The 24,126-nt window shown below is 34.9% G+C and overlaps 1 protein-coding gene across 1 annotated transcript in view; it reads left to right on the top strand.

The window, feature by feature from the left end:
• The window catches only part of Il1rapl1 (interleukin 1 receptor accessory protein like 1), a 625,637-nt gene that overhangs the window by 325,959 nt on the left and 275,552 nt on the right, over positions 1-24,126 (top strand). The window contains exon 5 of the mRNA XM_050124922.1: positions 12,772-12,846. Coding sequence (XP_049980879.1) covers positions 12,772-12,846 — 75 coding nt within the window. The remainder of the gene's footprint in view (positions 1-12,771; positions 12,847-24,126) is intronic.

Below are 24,126 nucleotides of genomic sequence, written 5' to 3' on the forward strand. Positions count from 1 at the left end.
TTCTGAATGATGCAAGATGAAATCTCAGCGTTCTTTTTATTTGTAGTTCTCTGATGGCTAAGGATATTGAGCAATTCCTTAGATGTCTTTTGAGACATATGAAATTGGCTGTTGTAAGTTCACTGTTTAGGTCTGTACCCCATTTTTAATTGGATTGTTTGAAGTTTTGATGTCTAATTTCTTGAGTTCTTTATTTATTTTGGAGATCAGTATTCTGTCTGATGTAGGGTTGGTAAAGGTTGCTTTTTTGTCTTATTAAATTTGTCCTTTGCTTTACGGAAGCTTCTCAGTTTCAAGATGTTGAATTTATTTGTTGCTCTCAGTGTCTGTGCTACTCGGGTTATATTTAGGAAATAGTCTCCTGTACCAATGCATTCAAGTGTACTTCCCACTTTATCTTTTATGAGGTTCAGTGTGGCTGGCTTTATGTTGAGATCTTTGATCCATTTGGACTTGAGTTTTGTGCATGGGGATAGATATGGATCTATTTGCATTCCTCTACATGACGACATCCAGTTTTTCCAGCACCATTTGTTGGAGATGCTTTCCTTATTCCATTGTATAATTCTAGCTTCTTTGTCAAAAAATAGGTTTTCATAAGTGGGTGGATTTATACCCAGGTCTTAAATTCTATTCCATTGGTCAAGGTGTCTGTTTCATTCCAATACCAAGCTGTTTTTATTTACTGTAGCTCTATAATAGAACTTGATGTCAAGGATGATGATACCTTCAGAAATTCCTTTGTTGTACTGTATTGTTTTGGCTATCCTCTGTTTTTTGTTTTTTCCGTATGAGGTTGAGTATTGTTCTTTCAAGGTCTGTGAAGAATTTTCCAAGGCAACTTATAAAAGGAAGTATTTAGTGGGGAGTTTGTTTACAGTTTCAGAGGATTTGTCCATGATCATCAGGATGGGAGCATAGCAGCATGCAGGCAGAATGCTGGAACAGTAGCTGAGAGCTTACATCTGACTGCAGGCAGGAGAGAGAGAGATAGTGGGCCTGTCGAGGGCTTTTGAAATCTGACAGCTCGTCCCTAGTGACACACCTCCTCCAAAAACGCAACATCACTTAATCCTTCTCAAACAGTTGTACTTACTTATGACTAAATATTCAAAAGTATGACTATGGAGGCCACTTTCATTCAAACCAGCACAGCTAACATGTGGCATATTCATTTAACTACGAGGGGTACATGAGACCTCATGTCAAAAACTGAAACAAAAATAATAAAGGAAGACTGATATACTATATTTCTATATGTTCACATTTAAACGTGAAACATTCCATCTATATTTATTAAACATTACAGAAACATGAAGAAATTTCTTTTTACAAACTTGACTAAATTTATGTTATACTTCATCGTGTGGACATAGTAAATAAAGAAACGTAGGTGTAGACCCTATAAAGAATACTCAAGAAACTCAAATATAATGTATTCTCATATTTAGTTTTTTCTCAAATAATTATTTTGGATGGATAATTTCAAGTAAAAGTGAGAACAGCTTGCAGAAAACACATCTCGTTCAGCTTTAGTAATTGTCAGTGCTTTATGTATGTTGTAGTTACAGGCTTTGCCTTTTTCTTCTCCTTTTCTTTCCTTTGAATGAGTTGAGTGGCATTCAAAGCAGCTAAGAACAAACTTGAAGTTTGTCCATGTATTACGTTAATGCTTAACATGGCTAACCTTTTTTGTCAAGTATCTCTTGGCTATGTGCTGACAACAGAAATCATCTAACAGCATTTGAGGCATAATAAAATTGGAATCATGTTTTGTTTGAAGGATGCTTGATTCTATTGCTTATAGGTACATAATTTTCTTTTCTGTTCTTCTGACTCTTTTGTTGCTGGTTTGGTTTGGGACTTTTAAAAAAATTTTGGTAATAATTGTATTCTTATGGCTTGTGATCCACTTTCCTTTTATGAATAAAAGGAGTTGAATCTGCTTGAAATGATCCTTGGTAGGAGATTATTTGTTAAATATTTACTTATGTATTTTGGAATGTTTTGTGTGTGTTGTATGACATGGGACAGGCGCATGATAAGACATATATGTGGAGGTCAAAGGACAATTTCCTTGAATGAAGTCTCTCCTGTCAAACTTATGTATATTCTGACCTTCAAACGTGGGTCATTGGGCAGTGCTTTTTCCTTCTGAGGTATCTTGTGGGCTCCCTAAGTTCCCTTCTTTTTAAAATATTCTCAAGTGGTAATAGTTAGACAAATTATAGCAATGGATTAGAAGGCAGTCTGAGAGTGCTCTATACAAGGAAGTTACAATGGTTATGTTTTTGCAGCAACAAAGAATTGTAAAACTTGGTTTGTTTCTTCCATTTGATACAATGAAAAAAATATTTAGTTTTCTCTTGCAATATATTTCTTAGTAAGCAAGAATGATTAAGGATAATAATGGACATATATATATATATATGAAAAAGTTGTACATGGGGTGTTGTGAAAACTTCTTCAGCCAATAGCCTTTAAGACACAGACCCACATTGGATGTGGCCTCATGTACTATAAATGCAGATGAAAAGCATACATAGCCTATTTTGCTGCTGAATTCGGTTCCAGTTCCCAGTTCATGCAGAGGACTGAGGATTGCTCTTCTTACTGTGAGTTTATCCCCAAATAAATAAACCTTTGTTATACTTCATTCTGGGCTATTGTTGAACTCTTTGGTAAGACAACAAATTGGCCCCCAATTTGGTACCCTGCCCAGACCCCTGTCAATCACTAAACACATTAATAAGTTCCATACCTTTTGTACATATGTTTACTGCTTGTAAATAACATTTCTAACCGTTAAAATATAATTGTATTAAGAAATTATTTCTTTGCAATAATTTCATAGTATTTCCATAATTAAACATTTAAAAATAATATAGCAAGTATTTCAGAAGTTTTGGAACCTTGCATCACTCTGTATCTGAAGGCTTATTTGATGACTTAAGGAAGAACGTCTTGATTTTAGTGGCGAAGAGAGCTTGGCAGGGGTTATTGTTCTTATGGGATTTCAAGATGGGAGAGTAGACTACTCATTCTTCAATTTTTTAACTTCATTCATTCATCCTACTTTTGCTTTTCATATCTCCCCTGCACTCTTGCCATTCTTTACCTTTTTGCACGCTGAGCCTATGAAAGGTTTCATAGAATATTTGTATCTGCAGCTTACTCTGATAGTCCAGGCTAAACTTTCATCTGCTTTGTGTTTCAAGTCTCTATGTTGTCGAAAGATTTCTACTTACCAGATAATTTTAATCTTTGGGTAATCTGGGCTTGAAAAATAGGTAATAATGACACTTTTATTGCAGTTACCACATGACATCATTCTTAATCTTAGAGATATTAAACACTGTTGAGAGGTCAGACTATCTAGAGGAGTCCCTAAGTATTATAAGATATTTATCAATAATCCTTATCAAAAAAGACCTCCCACCAATTGTCACAACCCTACTTGAGTATATAGGGCCATACAAGTTAGTAGTAATACAGATTTTATAACTTGACTGGAAAATCAGGAAATGTAACTGCCTTTTGCAGAAATATAACTAGAAATACACCAATTAAGTATAATCTGGAAGATCACTAAATTGCACTATGTTATACTATGTTAACGTCTTATCATAGTATACCATGGCAAGCAAAGAATATTAAATGTTTTGATTCTTGTTGGTAACATAATGTCATTCATCTGATCTACAATTGGCTTTCAGTAACATTTCATGATAACTTTAAGTTCAAATTTTTTATTCCATGAAAGCCCTTTAAAAAAAGAAAAAATGATATAGCATAAGAAGTTTGCATACTTTCTCATTGCTGCAGAAGATGCTTTCCTTTGGAGGGCATAGAAATTCTTGGAATTAACTATTGTCCCAGGAAGCTAATTAGCAACCATTAGGTTTTTTTCTTGTCTATTGACAGAGTGAAAACAGTAATTGGCAAGCTCACCTTCTTGATTATAGCTCTTATATAAATCAGCATCCTTTTCCTGGGATTCATCATCATTTCACTAGAAAATTATGCATTGTTTCCCTTTTCTCAGCATTTTTTAACTTTAGCTTTGAGTACACACATCAATTTATTTTAAATACTTAAAATCAGACGTGCAATCAGTTAGAATTCATCCAAACTGCGTTTATGCAAAATCTACAGTGGAAATTTTTTTAAGAATAAAATTATGACATTGAAACACCTTATTTACTCTACATCTACCCATGATGTCTGCTATCACATGCCTTGGTTTTCTTTTTTATATATATACTTATTTATTTATCTACTGCTCATTTTGTGGAAATTGGGGTTTAATGGGTATTTGAATGAACTGTGGAATTTGCCATACTGCTGAGTGAGCCAAGGAGTAATGTGCTCAATAGAAGCTGGAGTTTAAGATGGAAATACATATGAAAAAATAGAGAATCAAATTGTTAACACTAACTCCATTGTTGAATATATTTTCCTTTTATACTCTTGATAGATTCTGCTTTGAGAGAAATTAAAATAGTACTTTTAATTTCTTACCTGGATGTTTATTAGGATACTGTAAAGTGACTAAGCATTATTTCCATCACTCAAATAGTACATCCTAATAAATTCTTTAATGAAAAAAACTATAAGATATACTATTCAGTTGAATATGTACTATATAACAAGGAACTAAGAGAATACTTAGCAATTTTCACATTGTTTGGGTAATCATGACTGATTGTTTTATTAAAAAATAAACTTTGTAGTCTACTTTTTATTACTGTGAATGGTAGCTGAATTAACAGAACTGCATCTTATAATAAATGAAAGTGACATTAGCTTGAAATAAGAAGCTGAAAAGACTACTTTCTCAGTTTTTAGAAACCATAATTGTTTACCCATAGTGACTCAATTTCTGAAATAGAAAATATTGATAAACAATTAAACTAGTTTGCATAGATAATGTGACTGAACTCATTCATAAAAGCCATTTCTTCAGGGCAGGAAAGTTGGCTCAGTACTTTAAACTGCTTGCTGTGCAAGCACGAGGAATGGAGTTCAGATCCCAGCACCTACAAAATAGCTGGCTGTGGTCCCACATATACCATTGCTCCACCACTGAGAGTGACAGAGAAAGAAAGAATTCCGAGACCTGTTGGCTGCCAGGATCACAGTACAATAAAACAAAAACCCTCTACTTCCAGGTTCATGGGGACACCTAGTCTAAAAAGGAACAAGACGAAGAGTGACAGAAGAGGAAAGACAGCACTCTTCTTTGGCTCCGTGGGCACAGGCATGCTCACTATACAACACGTACACATATACCCCATACAAATGCATCACACACAGAAAAATCTCTTGGCATCTGTTTCTCATAAGCATGATTTTATTAAACTATCTTTAATATCATTAGATGGCATGGGAGTCACATAGTTGCTCAACCTCATAACTGGAAAATCCTTTTTGACTCATGAATACCATCTGTATCCCACAACTAATCCATCAGTAAATTGTGCATTGAGATCTACCAAAAAAAGTATTTAAAGGGGAAAACATCTTACCATTTCTGCTACCACCATTATGAGCTCTTTGTGAACTGCTTCAATATTCTCCTGCTTGCCTGCCAGCCTGCCTCCACACTTTGCTCTTCGGTTTTCATTCATTTCAGTCCAGCTAGACGCGAATATCAAGATACCTGAAAGCTTTGGTACTTAAATGTTAACACAGTCACTCACCTTCACAAAAACTTCAAAAACATTTCTATAGTGTTTAGAATAAAAATGAAGTCCTTTCTTTAAAAAAAAAGTCCTGCATACATTGGTTCATGACTGTTTCTGAATCTCTTTTAAATCTGATTTTTAACATCCCTCAAGTATTCCATGTGTATTCCTATCTTGTTCTCAGCTTGTCCCATACACAGCTTATCTCCTCCTTTCTCAGAGCTCTGCCTCAAACGATCTTCACTCAGAACAGTCTTTTCTGACTGTTCCCTAAAATAGCACCTAGCCAGTCTCTATCTTTTTAGCTGCATCATTTTATGATATTTATTCTCACGTGCATTTTATTACATATGTATTCATGTGCATGTTTATTTTATATCTTACTTTTTCAAAGATTTGTTCCCTGAAAAGAGGAATCTTGACTGTCTCTGTCCTTGTAACTAGAATAGCTGTAAACAAAGGACAGACTTAATGAATAAGTGAATGACTGGATGTGTTTGTTTTATTTTCATTGTAAGCAAAACTTATCAAAATAAGCATAATATTAAGTATCAATAATATTAAGTATCAAATTTAGTCAGGTGGATTTTTTGTTTTTCCTTAGCACAGTCGTTTTGGTAAATACATTATTTATGTCATTTGATATGACTCAAAATATTATTCTCCATGTGTAGTGCTCTTCCTGGACTTCAGTGCTCCATAGCTTTTTCAATTCCTTTATCCTTGAGGCTTCTGAGGCTCCGTAGCTGTTGTGAGTCACCATCATTATCATTTGTGAGGGAAAGGAGAGAATACATCAAATTCAGAGCATTAAAGACAAATGACAAACAAAGCACCCTTTCCCTACTAAATGAATTTCCCATGTAACATGTTGATATGTTCTTCTTTCCACCCTTTTTAATTCCATGGGCCATGACACGGTGCATTCAGCTTTCATACAATCTGTGTCCTATTATTAAAACTATTACTCAATGATTCTAGGCCAAGGAAAACAGAGATGAAATCCTATCAGATTGATTAAGAGTTCAAACTCTATGGATAATGTAAATTCTCTTATCTGCTAATAAAACTAACAGATGTTTATCAATTAGTTTAGGTTTAAAAAGAAGACATTAAAAAATTACCCATTAGATCATCTCCATTGTCCACACACTGAGACAATGGGGATGTTCTGTCGAGAACTCACCAAGGCCAGCTGGCCTGGATCTGAAAAAGCCTGGGATAAAACCGGACTCGCTGAACATAGTGGACAATGAGGACTACTGAGAACTCAAGAACAATGGCAACGGGTTTTTGATCCTACTGCATGCATTGGCTTTGTGGGAGCCTAGGCAGCTTGAATGCTCACCTTACTAGACCTGGATGGAGGTGGGTGGTCCTTGGACTTCCCACAGGCTGGTCTATAGAGTAAATTTCTGGACAGCCTGTTATATAGATACAGGGCTGTTACACTGAGAACCCCTGTCTCAAAAACAAACAAACAAACACAACAACAGAACTCTGAATAGTTAAGGAATAGTTATGACGTAGGTGAGCAGCCAATTCTGTAGACATTAGTTACTGACTTTTAGACATTTCTCTAACTGGTGCTCAGAAAGCAAATGTAAAAACCTTAAAATTTTACTTTTTTTTTCTTTTTTTACAAAACAATCTGTCAACTGAGACATGTTTGTAGGGGAAGCCTATCATCATTCTAATGACTGTATTAGCATTGATGTTATTGATATAATATTGTAAAGAATAAAATGAAGGCCTGAAAATAATATGTTGGTGGCTATAAAACTCTATGTAATATATAGCTAATGAAAGTAATAGTTCTATTATAACTGTGGTTTGGGGAAATAAAATATGATTTAAAAATCACACTGTGTTTCATATCGCTACTGTTGGATATGAACTTGTTTTCCTGTGATTTAAGTTAATGGGTGAGTTTTACATGGTTTTATATAAGTAAGTAGAAGAAAAGCGTTCACAAATACATTGTTGTCTTGACAATGAAAATGACTTGGTTTTCCTTGTAAGTGCTTTCGCTTTCAGAACTAGACCATCTAGTTCTACCTTTGCAAATAGAGGAAATAAATGCTTGTCTAGAATTCATTTTCACTGGCTATTAGAACGCCTGCCTTTTTCCTAGTCCTGTCATCTCTCAACTCAATTAAACTAATATATGTATTAAGCATCATAATATGCCAGAAACATAATATACCAGAAAAGATCATTGTGTGAATGTTCTTCATTTGTGGAAACTGAGTTACATCCCAAACTTAGTGACCACCTCCTAAATCACAGTCATGGTACTAGATGCCAGATCAGCAGTTCAACTAGTGTGCTAGTTGGAAAAGTTTCATTAAAATTTAGCAAAGAAAGGCGAATCCCAAGAGGAGTGTTTCAAATTGATATCCATCATAACATAACATAACATAACATAATACTAAAGGGTGATAATTTTGGATTATGACAGATTGCACTGAAACAGCTCTTTGCTTGGTGTTGTGATGACTTAATTGCAAGTTTTCACTGTTTAGCAGACTGTACACACCTTAAGGGGAGACTGCAGGGCAGACTTTCAAAGAGCACCGAACAAAATGTTAAGACAAAAAGACCTACTGAAAACTCTAGCTTCAAATCGCCTTGTTATTGGCAAAGGATTTGACCTTTTTGCAACTCGAATTCCTGGCTTTCAGAACAAATGAATAGAAATAGTTCAAGATGGTTTATTATTAAACTATAAATCAATGTGAATTATAGTGAATCCTCTAAAATTCCAAACAGTGTTTTGCAGATTATAATGTTATGCATACAAATATATGTACATAATTACACAAACACTATATATATATGTATGTATGTATGTATGTATGTATGTATACACACACAATTTGGTCAAAAATTTGCCTGGAATGACATAATGGCTATTATTAAAAACAAGAAAAAAATGTTCATCAGACTATGGATAAGACAAACCTTTATACTCTGGTGATAAAAAATGTAAATTAACACAGCTACTATAAAAATAATTGGAGGTTGCTCAAGGAACTGCCATGTGATCCAGCTACATCATGTGCATCATATACTTATTTTTTGTTGTGATACTATTAGTCACAATACACAGGATATACAATCAGCATCGGTGTTCATAATAGAGAAATAGCTAAAGAAAATGTGACATAAGCACAGTGGATCAAAATCATGAATATTGTTATTTTAAAAAAATTACATGGTTCTGGAAAATATAACAGTAGATGAGATTGTCCAGCTACAGGAAAAAAATTTTGTGTATTCTGTCACATGTAGGAAAAATGAAACAGATAAGCAAACAGAAAACAGGACATTCCCTGAAAATAGAAGGCAAGCATTTAGGAAGGGTAAGAAGATGGAAAGGGGTGAAACAGGGAAAGAAGGGATTAGGGAGAGTACATAGAAGCAAAACATAACATGTGCTTTTATGGCAATGCCACAGCCAAATTCATTAATTTGTAAAAAATTAATACGATTAAATAAGTATAGAAAAAAAGTAAAAGTGAATTATTGATAAATAAAAACTAAACTAGGTATGGTAGTGAACACATGAAATTTCAATACAAAAATGTCTGTCCTATGTTCTCAGTAGTCCTCATTGTCCGCTATGTTCAGCGAGTCCGGTTTTATCCCACGCTTTTTCAGATCCAGGCCAGCTGGCCTTGATGAGTTCCCGATAGAACATCCCCATTGTCTCAGTGTGTGGGTGCACCCTTCGAGGTCCTGACATCCTTGTTTGTGCTCTCTCTCCTTCTTCTCCTGATTTGGACCTTGAGGTTTCAGTCTGGTGCTCCAATGTGGGTCTCTTTCCCTGTCTCCTTTCATCGCATGGCAATGGGTTCTTTGATCCTACTGCACACATCGGCTTTGTGGGAGCCTAGGCAGTTTGAATGCTCACCTTACTAGACCTGGATGGAGGCGGGGGGTCCTTGGACTTCCCACAGGGCAGGGAACCCTGATTGCTCTTTGGGCTGACGAGGGAGGGGGACTTGATTGGGGGAGGGGGAGGGAAAGGGGAGGCGGCGGTGGGGAAGAGACAGAAATCTTTAATAAATAAATAAATAAATAAGTAAATAAAATGTCTGTCCTATACAGGAAGATGAACACTGTGGAAATCATTTGAGTTGGAAATGTGACTTTAACATTAAAAATAGACTCAATAAACAGAATTCTCTGTAACTCCAACACCCTGTGATTCTATGAAAAATCTATTTGTTAACTTAGACTTTGTCACACTTCAAAATGTGAAAAGTCAAGGTTCTAACATTATGCCAAAGAGGCAGAGAGGCTAAGGTAAAGAACCAAAGAGCATTTTAGATTTCTGAATACCTGTGATACATATAGATTTCAGTTTCTTTCTCTAAAGATCTCACCCTCTTATTACAGACTAGTGTGAGATGTGTTTGTACAAGGAACATTTTTCTCAGCTGCTTTTAAATTAAACTGTCACGTTATCTACTGCTAACTACACAGTCACAAGACTCATTAACTGAGTAAATTTACTAAACAAACAAACAGTTTTAATATTTGTGTATAATGTACATTATTTTGGTAAATAATCATGTAGTGTTGAAAATCACTGAAAATCTGTCTATGAAAGTAGGATTGCTTCCCTCCCACATCAAACCCAAATGTGGTTGTCACAGTGTGTCCTTCAAGACCCCTGTCTGGGTAAGGGCTGTCTCCTTTCCCCAACATAGGGAAAGAGTACAAAACAGCCCACATATAAAATACTGTGTCCTTGAGAACAGCTAGAAATTACTAGAGATGTTACTGTCATATTCCACCATACAAAAGTGCCTGTAGCGGGAAAGAAAAGCCTGTAAGTCAGTCATGAGTGTTTTGCCATGGGATGCTCAGTCACAGAGAGACAGTTCTGTTAGAAACTTCCTCTTCCCTCAGCTCCCCCAGGTGGGATCTGCTGGACATTGTGAGTACCAAATTAATAATATCATTTTTATCTGTGTGATTTTACTCAGAAACATCATATGAGGGCATATATTGCTCTGCACAAGATTCTATTGAGAACTCCAGGTTAAGAGGGACCTCTTTGTAGTTTCAACAAATATGTATATGTCTCTCATTTGATAACATCACCTTTTTATGTTATTTGTTCTTTTACTTGAAAACCTCACCCGAGAGGAATCAGCTTTGTTCAAGCCTCTTTATTTGGAACTCCAACTGACTACATTAAGAAAGCATCATCATTTAGTTTATACTGGATATTTTGAGTACTCAAGTTTATGAAGTTTTACTACTTATCTAGTATTTATTTTTGTTATTTTTAATTGTGTGCGGGTATACATATGGATGTAGTTGTTTAAGGAGGCCTCAGATTAGTTGGAGCTGAAGTCACACATTATTGTGATCATCCTGAAGATCAGGTCCTTTAGAAGAGAAGTAACTATCTCTCTAGCTCCTTATCTTATCTGGATATCCATGTATCATTTATTCATCTCTACATATTCTTCTCTTTTTCTTTGGCAAACTCTAGACTCAAATACCTCCCTCATTCAAAACCAAAAGAATAGCTACCATTGTTCATTATCGGGACCATATAGATCACACAGTTGTTGTTGTTGTTGTTGTTGTTTTTTAAGTTCACTATAATCATTTGATAGAAGAGTCTAAGAACGTGACTTATTTCTCCATTAATGACATATTTTTTTCCAAATTTCAATAAATAAACAGATTATTTAGGTGACAAGAGAATTAAGTATGTTAAGAAAATTTTAGACATGAAATAAAAGCATTAAAGTTAATCAGAGAAATTTCATAACTTTGAGAATTTTAATGTGTCATTTCATTATATTAACCAAACCTCCTTTATACCTTTCTTTCCAAAACCTAAATAGTAATAAAGGTGAATATACTGTGCTCAATTAGTTATTAATAGAAGGATTCAAAATCATGTATGAAGTTAGTTTCCCAAATATAAACTCTGGTAACATCTCTTTTTTTCTGACTTGGTGTGCATCATAATTTTGCAGCAATTTATTTTTGTTAAAAGGAGATGGAGGCAAGCTGCTAAAACAGCTTAAATTCTTGAATCCTTTGCTGATAAGTACATGTAGCCAAGTCCTGGCTGCTCTACCTAGATGAGCTTTCCAGCTATCAACCAAGCTGGCATGAGTTCCTGGCAAATAAGAAAGAAGTCCTCGAAGCAAAAACATTTAGTTCAGCAACCATTAATTGATCATTTCTGTACTTGCCACAAAGTACAAGTTGCAGTGACCGGTTTCAAAGGACCTGGGCAATTCAATCAGGCAGGGGTAGGGGCAGGCTTCAGGAAGAACTATTTGTTACAGTCCAGAGAATCTAGTTTAGCTGCAAATGAAGTATACAGTGGGAAGCATCTTTCCATAGAGAGCTTTCACAGCAAACTGATTTATTGGCTGATAGTTGAAATTGACAAGAGCACAGAAAGGAAATGTGCAGAAGCTTAAATTTAAAGAGAATGCCATGTAAATTAGCAACAAATGCCACAAAATGTAACAGATAGTAATAATAAAGCTTTTCGTCAAGAGAAAAATACAGGTTAAGAGTATTTGCTTTGTGTGGGAGTTCATTTTTCTACTAACAATAATGTAGTGCCACATTGTCTCCTCATTAGACAATATACCAGTAGGAAATCATTACTAAATTATGTATTTTTAAGCAAAGTGATCAACATATTTAAAATAAGAATGGAATTATCAAGAATTATATCACTTTATGCTGGAAAATTATAGTACATTTCATATATATCTCATATACCTTTCACACAGTACAAAATTTAAAACACTCATTCAAAACTAAAAGCAAAGGAAAATTGAGGAAACATGGTCATAAGTTCCAAAGGACATACCAATTCTGATTCTGTACTTCACAATATAATGTGAGTATCAACGTGGGTTATATTTTGATCTGCTTGAGGTTACTACCTGAAAAATTTAAAGCCATTACTTAGTAGAGTGCTTGCTTTGATATTACTTTAAAAAATGTTTGGGAAAATTAACTATGTTATTTCCTTTAGTTCATACAGCATAACTGTAAGTCTTTATATTATGATTTTGTTGTTTTTCAGCTCCTCTGACTGATAAGCCACCTAAGCTTCTGTACCCTGTGGAAAGTAAACTGACAATTCAGGAGACTCAACTAGGTGAGTAATTCAGTTCTGCTTAATATGACTTTCTCCAATATATTTTAATAGGTAAAAGAAAGTCTAAGTCGTAATATTAGGCATGTTATACTCAAAAGAGCAAAGGCCAATTCCTACAATACTGTCTTTGTAACCAAGCCATGCATATAATATTTAAATGGTTATTGAGAAGGAGATAAATAAGTTTAAGATTTTAACAGTATTATTATAGCATATTGTAACCTCAAGTTGCAGTGGTTGAATTGGTTTTTAAATAGACAGTATGGAACCGTGTGATGTATAATACCACATAATGAAATAAAATACAATTTTTGAAATTGATAAAAAGGTCCAAGTTCATTAAAATAAAAGTCAATATTATAATAAAAACATGTGTTTAAAATGTCATCCAAGTAAAAGAGACACATCTGTGGTAGAGTATTTGCTTGGTATTACAGGGCCTGAGATTTGAGCCCTAGCACCGAATATTATTGCAATTTTTTAAGTATAATGCTGAGTTCTCATGAGTGGTCATGTTTATATACACATTGTGATAAGTTCTGCAGACATGTATTTCTAAGAAATTGGGTAAAACTTGAAACATCTTCGGTCAAGAATGAAAGAGCTTATGATAGTAGTTAAATGTAATGAACATACCAAAATGAAAATTATAATATGCTAATTAAGTTTTTCATAATGTATTACCAAAATTTGAGTAAGTTGCCTTTGATAAAGAAACTAGTAAATTTATACATGAGATCATGGACACAATACACTTGGCAGAAACATGAAATTGTACATAAACAGGAATTGTATCAAATTTATATTGGAAGAAGTATAAGATTTTTGCCTAATTTGGGTATATAAACAAGGAAATTGTGAATCAATTTTAGAAACAAAGATACAATGTAATGATCTTTACTCATAACATAAGCACATTGTTTCAAATCTCTTCTTAATTAAAATGTACCTAATATATTATTATCCTTGCATTTTTATTTTATTTCAAATGTTCAATGAAGAGAAATAGGTCAACAGACAGAAAAAACCTTCTGTAGAAATGTCTTCATTTTTAGTGATTAAGAAAAAAAGATTTCAAACGTATACTTCAATTGTATATTCATGTTGTTAAGGAACTCTTTACATAACATTAAAGAACAAATATGCACTTAAGTTTTACAACTAGAAAGAATCTATTGTCCATTTAGTTATTAATTCTTAACTGTGAATTTGGGGAAAATTCTGAGTAAGGTGACCCAGACCCAGAAAGATGAACATGGTGTGTACTCATTCATAAGTGACTACTAGCTGTAAGCAAAGGATATGGAGCCTATAGTTCTGAATCCTAGAGATGCTAAGTAACAAGGTGAACCATAAGAGAAACATATATAAATCCACCTGGAAAGGGGAAATAGACAAGATCTACTGACAAAATTGGGAGCATGAAGGTGGGGGGAGAAGGGAAAGTGGAAGGGGAAGATGAGAGGAGAAGGGGAGGGATGAGGAGAACTTGAGGGAATGGGATAGTCAAGATGGAAGAAGGGTAGAGAGGGAGATCAATGAAAGTGGTATCTTGATTGAGAGAGTCATTATGGGGCTAGCGAGAAACCTGGCACTAGAGAAATTTCCAGGAATACACAAGAATGGCCCCAGATAAGCCCTTAACCAATAGAGAAGAGGATACCTGAACTAGCCTTGCCCTGTAGTCAGACTGGTGAATATCTTAAATGTCAGCATAGACCCTTCATCCCAGTAACTGATGGAAACAGAGGCAGAGACCTGCAGTGGAGCACTGAGCTGAGCTTCCAAAGTCCAGTTGAAGAGTGGGAGGAGTGAGAATATGGTCTTTGTCTCATACCTTTCATAAGTGGAATAATTTATAAAATTGTTTTTAGTATTGTTTTTTTTTCTTGGAAAACAATCATGAAGACTAAGCAACCACATCACAGTGAGATGAAAAGGTCCCATGCCATGTGGAGTGTTTTCTATGTGCTCATTTGAAGAAACATGGAGATGCCTTTTCACAATGCACTGACTTCCCTTATTAACACCGGTCAAGAAAAAGTCAGATTTCTTTAACCAATTGAATTTAAGGCATCAATCTGGAATTTTGATTATTTTATACAATATTTCTGTAATATTTCTTAATTTTTATTTTTAACACATAAGATAAATAATTCATTAAATGGATAAATGTAGCCTAAATTTTTGTCTCTTTTGGTAACAGTTTATTTGAAAGAACAATCCATCTATTGCTGCTAATGGTTGAATAGTGGATCCCAAAATGAAACAGGTGTTGCATACCTGAAATTTTTCACTGTAGAGGTAGAAGCAAAAGAATTGTGAATTCGATACCTAGTACTGCCCACACCCTCTTTGGCTACTTAGTAAGTCCTTGTCTAAAAGAAAAAAAAAGTGAAAATTGAAAAAGTATTAATAAAAGATCCCAGGCACCTAGAAATACCAGGTTTTACAAGTTTGACTTTGACTTATCAGTTGTATAAAGACTTCAATTTTGTCTTTCTAGAATAAGGAAAGCTAGCAATTCCAACAGTCTGAATATATGAAATTCAAATAATAAGAAAGGTGTCTCAGTGAAAAGTCATTGAGTGGTTTTCAGAGCTGAGTAGCCTACATCTGTAAAAGAGTCATCCTGCATCTTAAAAAAAGGTCAGGAATCTTCCAGAGAATATCACTGGCCATGATTTCAGGGCTCTATCTCAAACTGTACAATGAAAGCTAATCCATTCTCATGTCAATGGTTAAGAATCTTATAACAAAACTCTTGACGGTGATATTGGAAAACACATATGGAACTATACAAAGCTGAGCTGTTACGTGTCTGATCATCTAATTTTAATATTCCAGTTGAATCAGATATATATCCAACCAACTCTGGTAACTCTAAATGTCTGGCTTTTCCCTACAAATAATAGTAAGCTTAATGATAAGCCTGAGCTGGGAGGTAGCACAGTGTTTAAGAGTGCTTGCTGAGCACGCATATGATCTGAGTAGAACTCCTCCATACCCACAGAAGAAGCCGGGGGGGGAGGGGATACCATCAGTTTTGTGCACTGGGTAGGGGATGGAGACTGGAGAGTCACTGAGCCTTGATGGAAGCCAGATGAGCTCCAGGTTCAGTGACAGATGGTGTCTCAGTGAAACAAGGTAAAACGGGATAAAGCAGGACATTGACATTCTTTTCTGGCCTCTGGACAAGATCACATTTGTACTACAACTGCACACATTTGTGTGCACACACCACACACAAACTCTCCTCTCTCCTTCCGCCACCCTCTTTCTCACACACACAATAATAATATGAAAAACTACAGCTATTCAATTCATAGGTCTGCCTTTCATCTCCCCGTTCACTTGGCATGTCCTGCTTTCCTTTTATGTGCTCTCTGTGTCCTGTCCTAAGTCTTTATCTTTTCAAATAAGAAATGTCTAGTATTGATTGTTTAGATTGTTCCACTGTAGAAAACAAAAGGCATTAAAACCCAAAGTACTTAGTGAAAAAGTAATGCAATGTTAAGTAAATACATAACATGACAGGTTTGAATTGAGATTAATAAGTGATGACAACCTAGAATTTCTACTTCATGTAGCATTTTCCTGCTATTTCTAAATGTTAAAAAATGTCTCTTTTAAATAACTCAGACATCAACAAATACATGGACAGAGAATTATTGGGCAAAAGGCGCAGAAGATACAGTGTTGACTCTGAAAGTCAAACCAGGAAAAAAAAAAGCCAACATAGTTCCTTCAGACTTTCAGACTGTTGCAGTCCAAGGAATCAAAAGACAGGTATAATTGGCTTGTTGAGCCTGAACCCTGTCATTTAGAAATCCATCTGCCTGTATGGCCAAGAACACTCTCTAGATGCGCCCAGAGTAAAGTATAGCACATTCTATTGTTACCAGTATAAATCCAATTAACTTTGGCATAGTATGGTACATCTTATTTACAACTCAAATTTGGCAACTATGAAAGTCTACACCTTCAAAAGAAAATGTGTTGTTGAGCCTGTACTGAAAATCATCAACAGATGTGCTCTGATTCATATTTAATAACTTATTCTCATATGTTAACTTTGTTAAGAAGCAAATCTCTTTGCTTTTGCTTAAGAAACCAGGTTTTTGCAGGTGTTAATATCTAAAGGAAAGCAATTGATAGGTGGGTGGTCCTTGGACTTCCCACAGGGCAGGGAACCCTGATTGCTCTTTGGGCTGACAAGGGAGGAGGGCTTAGTTGGGGGTGAGGGAGGGAAATGGGAGGCGGTGGCCGGGAAGAGACAGAAATCTTAAATAAATAAATAAATAAATAAATAAATTAATAAATTAAATAGCTCAGATTTGTAAATAAATCTTAGAAAATGAATGCATACACTATATATCTGTATTTATACATCATATAGCTGTATATACGTTTATTTGATTGAACTTTAGGCTAAATGTTTAACACCACACTAGAAATTGGTACTATTTGCCTGCTTTTACCATATTATAGATCACAAATTTTTAAATTTTAAGGAAATTTAATGAAAAGTGATCAAAACATTTATAGCAGATTGCAGTCAAGATTTTTATAGGAAAAATTTCTTGTCATGGAAGTTACATATCATTAAACGGGTTTTTAATGTACATAATTTTTACCTTTATTGCTATGATTTGTATGGTATAGAATATATTAAATCTATATGGCATGATGTTGGGAGAAGACTGCTCGTTGGTTCTCAGCTGCCTGTCTAGCTTAGACCCGAATTAATCACACAGAAACTGTATTAATTAAATCACTTCTTGGCCCATTAGCACTAGCTTCTTATTGGCTAACTTTTATAGATTTAATTTAACCCATTTTTATGAATCTGTTTATTACCATGTGGCAGTGACTTACCAGCAAAGTTTCGGCAGGGCTGACTCTGGTGGTGGCTCCATGGTTTCTCTCTGAATCTGTTCTTTCTTCCAGCCTAGCTTTCCCCACCTAGTTCTTTCTATCAACAGGCCAATCCAGTTTTTTTTTTTTTTTCAATAAGGGTAATCACAGCACACAGAGGGAAAATTCCACATTAGCATATGGAATGTATTTATTAAAAACACATAGCTGAGATTTAATTGCAATAAAACACTATAGATAATTATCTTATGGAGTGAAAATTAGTTTGAAATAGTTTTCTTAGGCCTGTGTGTATAACTGTTAATCTTTTGAAACAAAGCATCTAGTTTTTGCATAGTTACTACTTTACTAAACTGAACAAGGGAAAACTTTTTTTTTCTTTCTAGGATTGGAAAACATTTTATGTCAATACCTCAGAAAAATATTAAACCAAGTATTGAATTGGATGTGAAAGTAGGTTAGAATATTGTTGAATTTTTAAAAAAAAATATTGTACTGCTAGAGTATGAAAGTGACAATCTTCCTTCCCGCAGATAGGAACACTGACTGGGTTTTTGCTTTTCTTTCTCTGCAGGGAAAATTAATAGCATCCAAATTCTAAGTCTTTATAGAAATGATGTAATTTTGCACTTAACAAAGACATATATATTAGCATAACTTTAGTTTCTCAAATAAACTTTGTTAGACATAAAATCAAATTTTTCACTTTAGTTCATCTGGTTTCTATGTTTGTTTTTTGTTTTGTTTTTAGAGACAGGGTTTCTCTGTGTAGCTTAGGAGACTGTCATAGAACTCGCTCTACTGGTTTCTTATTCATAGCTTCAGCTGACCCAAAGCACAAATTCTTAATTCAAAATGCCTAATGGATTGAGGTGGGTGGTCCTCGGACTTCCCACAGGTCAGGGAACCCTGATTGCTCTTTGGGCGGATGAGGAGGAGGGACTTGATCGGGGGAGGGGGACTTGATCTGGAGGAGGGGGAGGAAAATGGGAGACAGTGGCGTGGAGTATGCAGTAATCTTTAATAAATAAATTAATTAATTAAAAAAAGACAATGCTTTCCCGGCAGAAGCACCACTATGGGGAAGCTTCTTAAATCACTCCTCATGTCTGAAGTTTACCAGCACAGAAAAATATTGCACATGTCCTATGCTAGCAAGAACTACTCTGGAATTTGCAAAGCAAATGCCAATTTATGCGAAATAAACCCATCAAAGGACATTCTGGTGCAGAATACTGAAGGAGGTTTCCGAATAAGAGCATGCCCCACGTGACTGATGTCCATTAAAAAAGGAGACTATAAAAAGACTCACATCATTTAGAGTTTGGATATAGAGAAAGATGTTCATCCATAAATTTTGTCTTGAATTTTGGCTAAATATATGAGAACTCCTAAATCATATGTAGACTCTCCATGAAAAATAACTTGTGCTTGAATGTGATTATGAAAAGGAGAATACCAGGATTTTCCAGTAAAATGTTAAAACACTTAGCATTCCAGTCAAACTTCACTCTACTGCCTAAGTATACTCCTGCAGATCTGTGGGTAAATTGAATCATCATAATTTCAAAGAAGTGCTCCCTTCATTTTTGATTGATTTCTAATTAGTAGTGGCTTAACATGCCAATTTTAAGGGTCTCTGTCCTCTAGTCTCTTTTAAGCAGTTAATGATCACTGGAAGATTTATACTCACAAGGGAAATATGCTATTTAAAGATACTCTGTGGTGACTGATTTTATATGAGAACCCTTTTGTAATTGAATAATCATGCTCATTACTTCTTTCTGTGGTAATGCAGACTTTTACACTATCATAAGATGGGGTTCATCGATTTGAAACTGCATGTGTCATTGTCCTGGACAAAGGCTCATACACCCATCATTGCCAATGTTTCCCTTTAGTTTTGTCAGTAGAGAAGAAGCGAACTTTTTGCCTCCTAATAGGGAGTAGTAAATTCATTCATTTATTGGCTTCATAATAAATGGTATTTCCTTTTTAAATTATTGAAAATGATATTGTAGAGTATAATATTTAAGTAATGACATCTCATGTTTAATTGGGACAAAATACATTGTTTTCATAGGTGATATATTTTGAGGCCCACCCTGCTCTATTACTTGCCTCCATTTTGTTAAATACATAACACCCCATGGTGCAGTTTATTAGCCAAAGTCATAACTATGATGAAAGTACTGTTTCCTTTTTATTAGCATCTATAGTTATGAGTTGTACAAAGTTAAATGTTTCATTAGATGATTTTGATATATACATACAATACATTCAGAAATGTTGTTCCAATACATTTCTCATTATTGACAGGAGAATTTTGTTTCTTTATTTTTCTCAAATTTATATGTCTCTTTTCATTATACTATCATGGCAACCACCTCATTTTAACTTGATTTTTCTTTGAAAACTAAAGCTCATACATTGTAATTTAACTTAACACTTTATGAACAAAGATATCACAAATATTTGCCTAAACATATGCTCCTAAACACGCCATATGTTTCCATGTGTAGAGTAACCATAAGGTTTTAAAACCTAAACCCTACAGCAAAATCATTTGAAAAGGCATCCTTCCAATCAACGTCTATAAAATTAAGGGCTCTTTCTCAGAAAAACTAGAGGTTTTTAAAAATAAGTTATTAAAAATATGTAACCAGTTTATGTTTATAAATTATAGTGACTACTCAATAACAAAAAGAAAATTAAAAGCCTAGTACAGTTTTTGTCTGTCTAAATTCACCTATTTTGAAATAAATGAAAAGTTGACTCTACTTGCAGTTGACAAGAAGTAGGAGAAAAAGTTGAGAAGTTGTTCGGGGCTCTAAAGGATTCAGTCATCCCCTCTTCCTCCTACTTCTGCACAATTATCTCTTCAAACAAGCAGAAAAAAAAGACATTTTCATAAAAACGTTCTTTTGATTTCTAGTTTAATAGAAGTACAGGGCTCTCCTGGACTTGCCTTCTGAAGAACTGGGTTTGCAGAAACTTGGCAGCTCTTTGCATAGGAAGAAACAAAGGGAAAATATATTTTCTCCAGAAAAGAAAAAAAATAAAAATAAAATAAAACAACGAAACTGAGCACATCAAGCCAGAAACAGAATACTCACAGTTCTAGGTAAAACTATCATTACTGGTACAAATATTCAGTAAGAAACTACCTTGTGAAATAGCTGAGAGGACAGTCAGAAAGTAGTTTTATTGTCTCTTCCTAAAAGAAAAAAAAATGAATGTCTTGATGAGCATGAATTCTCAGATGATAATAACATTATCTTGGCAAATTTATGACTTTTAAATTAGTTGATTTCCTGAAATGCTTCCTGGAAAATTCACTCCTTTACTAAAATTATTTGAGCTATATTTGTATTATTCTTAAGTACTGTAATTATTATTCACAGTACTTTATAAATAATAATATTCCCTTCAGAATTGTCCACCACATACTGTATTATTAAATAAATGCATATGAAGATATTATTTTATGCATGATTACTTACGTCTGTTAAAAAAAACCTTTTGCTTCCTAAGAATAATGTGTTTCCACTCCAATGATGTCTATTATTAAGACTTTCCACTAGAAAGTAGAAGTACTATTCTTATATATTGGGAGATAAAACAAGCAAAATTTGATCAGAATGCTAAGTGACGTTTCAGTTTCAGGTGAGATTGTGTCACAGAGGATATCAATGACTGCATATGAAAGAATGTTCAATCAAATTCAGTTCCTGCTGCTGTAAATTTCAGGGCAAATGGGTCAGGATTTTCTTTGAGCTGCTCTTTAGATATACAAGTTGAAATAATGGAGCAAGGCAGTGTCTCAATAACGTAGAGAGGGTAGCATGGGCAGAGTTTATTTACACCTAAAAAATAGCTATTTCAAAAAAAGGTTAACTTAGAACTTTTGCTATTGGCTTCTATTTTTTTTTCTTTTTCTTTCTTTCTTTTTTGGGGGGTTTGGTTTTTCAAGACAAGATTTTTCCATGTAGCCCTGGCTGTCCTGGAACTCAGTTTGTAGTCCAGATTGACCTCGAGCTCACAGGGATCTGCCTGCCTCTGCCTCTCAAGTGATGGAATTAAAGGTGTGCGCCACCACTGTCTGGCTATTGGTTGACTTGTATTGACTAGCTTTACCTTTGTCTATTTCTTCTCCTCTCTTCCCTTCCCAACTGTCTCCAACCTTCTCCTCTCTTTCCTGCTCTCCTTTTCTCTTCTTTCCTTGCCATTCTCTTTCTTTTCCTTTCCTTCTTTCTGTTCAGGGGTAGGCTTTCCTGTGAAAGATTTGATACTAGATTTAAGGCAAAAAAAAAAAAAAAGGGCTAATGGTTGATTTTTATTCACTTTTCCCAAAGTGGAGTTCAATTTTGGCTGCTTAGAATTAGACTACATGTGATAGGAACAAGTCATTCCTTCTCACCTTCTTCAAAGGATTGTCTTCCACTTCATTATACTGAAAGTAGGCACTGTGATCTCTCATTCTATTTATTTAGTATTCTGAAGATAGTTTGGTCTGTAAGCTTTGACTTTGCAGCCTGGTGTATCTGAGGGAAGATGTAACGGAGAGAATTTATTCAGAAATTCAATTCAAATTTGAAGTGTGACACTTTCTGATATTCCATAGCCAGTGCCGTGGTTCTAAGTGAAAAATCATTTAAAAAGCATGAGGGTTGCAGATCCTATGAAACAGTGTAGCAATACCAACATGTTCTGTCTTCTTTCCTTTCTGTAGAACATCATTTTTCAAAGGTGGATTATGACAATTCAAAGAGGTAAATGGATATAGAGACAGATTAGGTTAGCTAACTTCTTAATAGGAAGAAACATTGATTTGGAAGTCCAACTCAATATTTAAATCTCAGAGAGAAATCCTGATTGGCATAGATTGGGTTATAGTTACAAATTTTGAACAAATTGTTACAGCATTAGGAGTAAGATCTAGACTCAATAGCTACTGTATACCTATATTTTGGGGCAAGTATATAGATGTGAAAGTATAGGGCTTGTAACAGACAAAGATAAGATAACCAATAGTTATCATAAGATCTATATTTTCTTTTAGATTTAGTAACTGATATTCATGTCTTTGATTAATATATGTCTTATTAATTTAAACGTATTTATTATGTCTCCTCCATAACCTAATAAAGGCAGAACTACCCATATGATTCATTTTGAATGTATTTTAATTTTCTTAGACTATAAACCTTTTGCTTCTCTCTCCAAAAAATTCTGACATTATATTTTTTGTTTATGCATATGCATGCACATGCATGGGTGCAAGTGTGGGAGACAGCCACCAACTTTAAGTGCAATTATCAAGGTACGATCCCCCATTTACTTGCGACAGGATCTCCAACCAGCTTGGAGTTCATCAGGTACCATAGGCTGGCTGACCACTGAGCCCAAAATCTATGCCTTGAATCTATCTCCCAGAATTAGTGTTACAAGAAAGTGCCATCATACTTGTTTCTTTGCTGTGCATGCTGGGAATTGAACTCATGTACCCATGTTTTCAAAGCAAGAAGTTTATTGGCAGCTATTTTTTTAGCGGCTACATATTGCCCTTTGTGGTACATGTGTCTTACATCCAGACCTACACTCCTCTGATTTCTCTGATTATTACAAATTTTCACCTCCTCCCCTCCTCCCATTCCTTCCCCCTCTCCTCATTACCCCTCCCTCTCCAGTTCAAAGAGCAATCAGGGTTCCCTGCCCTATGGGAAGTCCAAGGTCCTCCCCCCTCCATCCAGGTCTAGGAAGTTGAGGATCCAAACAGACTAGGTTCCCACAAAGCCAGTACATGGAGTAGAATCAAAACCCAGTGCCTTTGTCCTTGGCTTCTCAGTCAGCCCTCCATGTCAGCCACATTCAGAGAGTCCGGTTTGATCACATCATAGTACGCTAATTCTTAACCATGAACTTAATGTCAGTTTTAAACGAAACATTATATTCTCAATTGCTAGCTATAATTTGTGGAAGAAAGTACATATTCTGTAGTATGGGAGTGGCAAAGTGTGAATCAGAGCCAATTTTATGTAAGTGAGTAAAATTAGGTTAGATATAATACTTTGATGAAAGACTGAGACCATAATAACTTGGATAAAAACATGGATAAGGGGGCTAAAATTCATTTTATTGTGATATAAACTAAATAAAACATGGCCATTAGAGTATTAGTCTAGTGGTCAGAGCATGATACTTTTATTGGAAAATCCAGTGTGGATATAAGAAAATGCAGGTTCTCTTTGGAGCTTCCTTAAAGACAATGTAAGCTAGCAGTAGTACTCATAAAGATAACCATAGAATATGAATCTACCATTGTGTATGGATCCATCAGGCTGCAGATTAGAGCATGGTAGAAATTGATCTGCAATGTGTATAGGAAGACTAATGTAATAA

This window comes from Alexandromys fortis, unplaced genomic scaffold (assembly GCF_014885135.2).
Source record: "Alexandromys fortis isolate MF-2015 unplaced genomic scaffold, M_Fortis_MF-2015_v1.1 scaffold_226, whole genome shotgun sequence".
In the NCBI taxonomy this organism is placed as follows: Eukaryota; Metazoa; Chordata; class Mammalia; order Rodentia; family Cricetidae; genus Alexandromys; species Alexandromys fortis.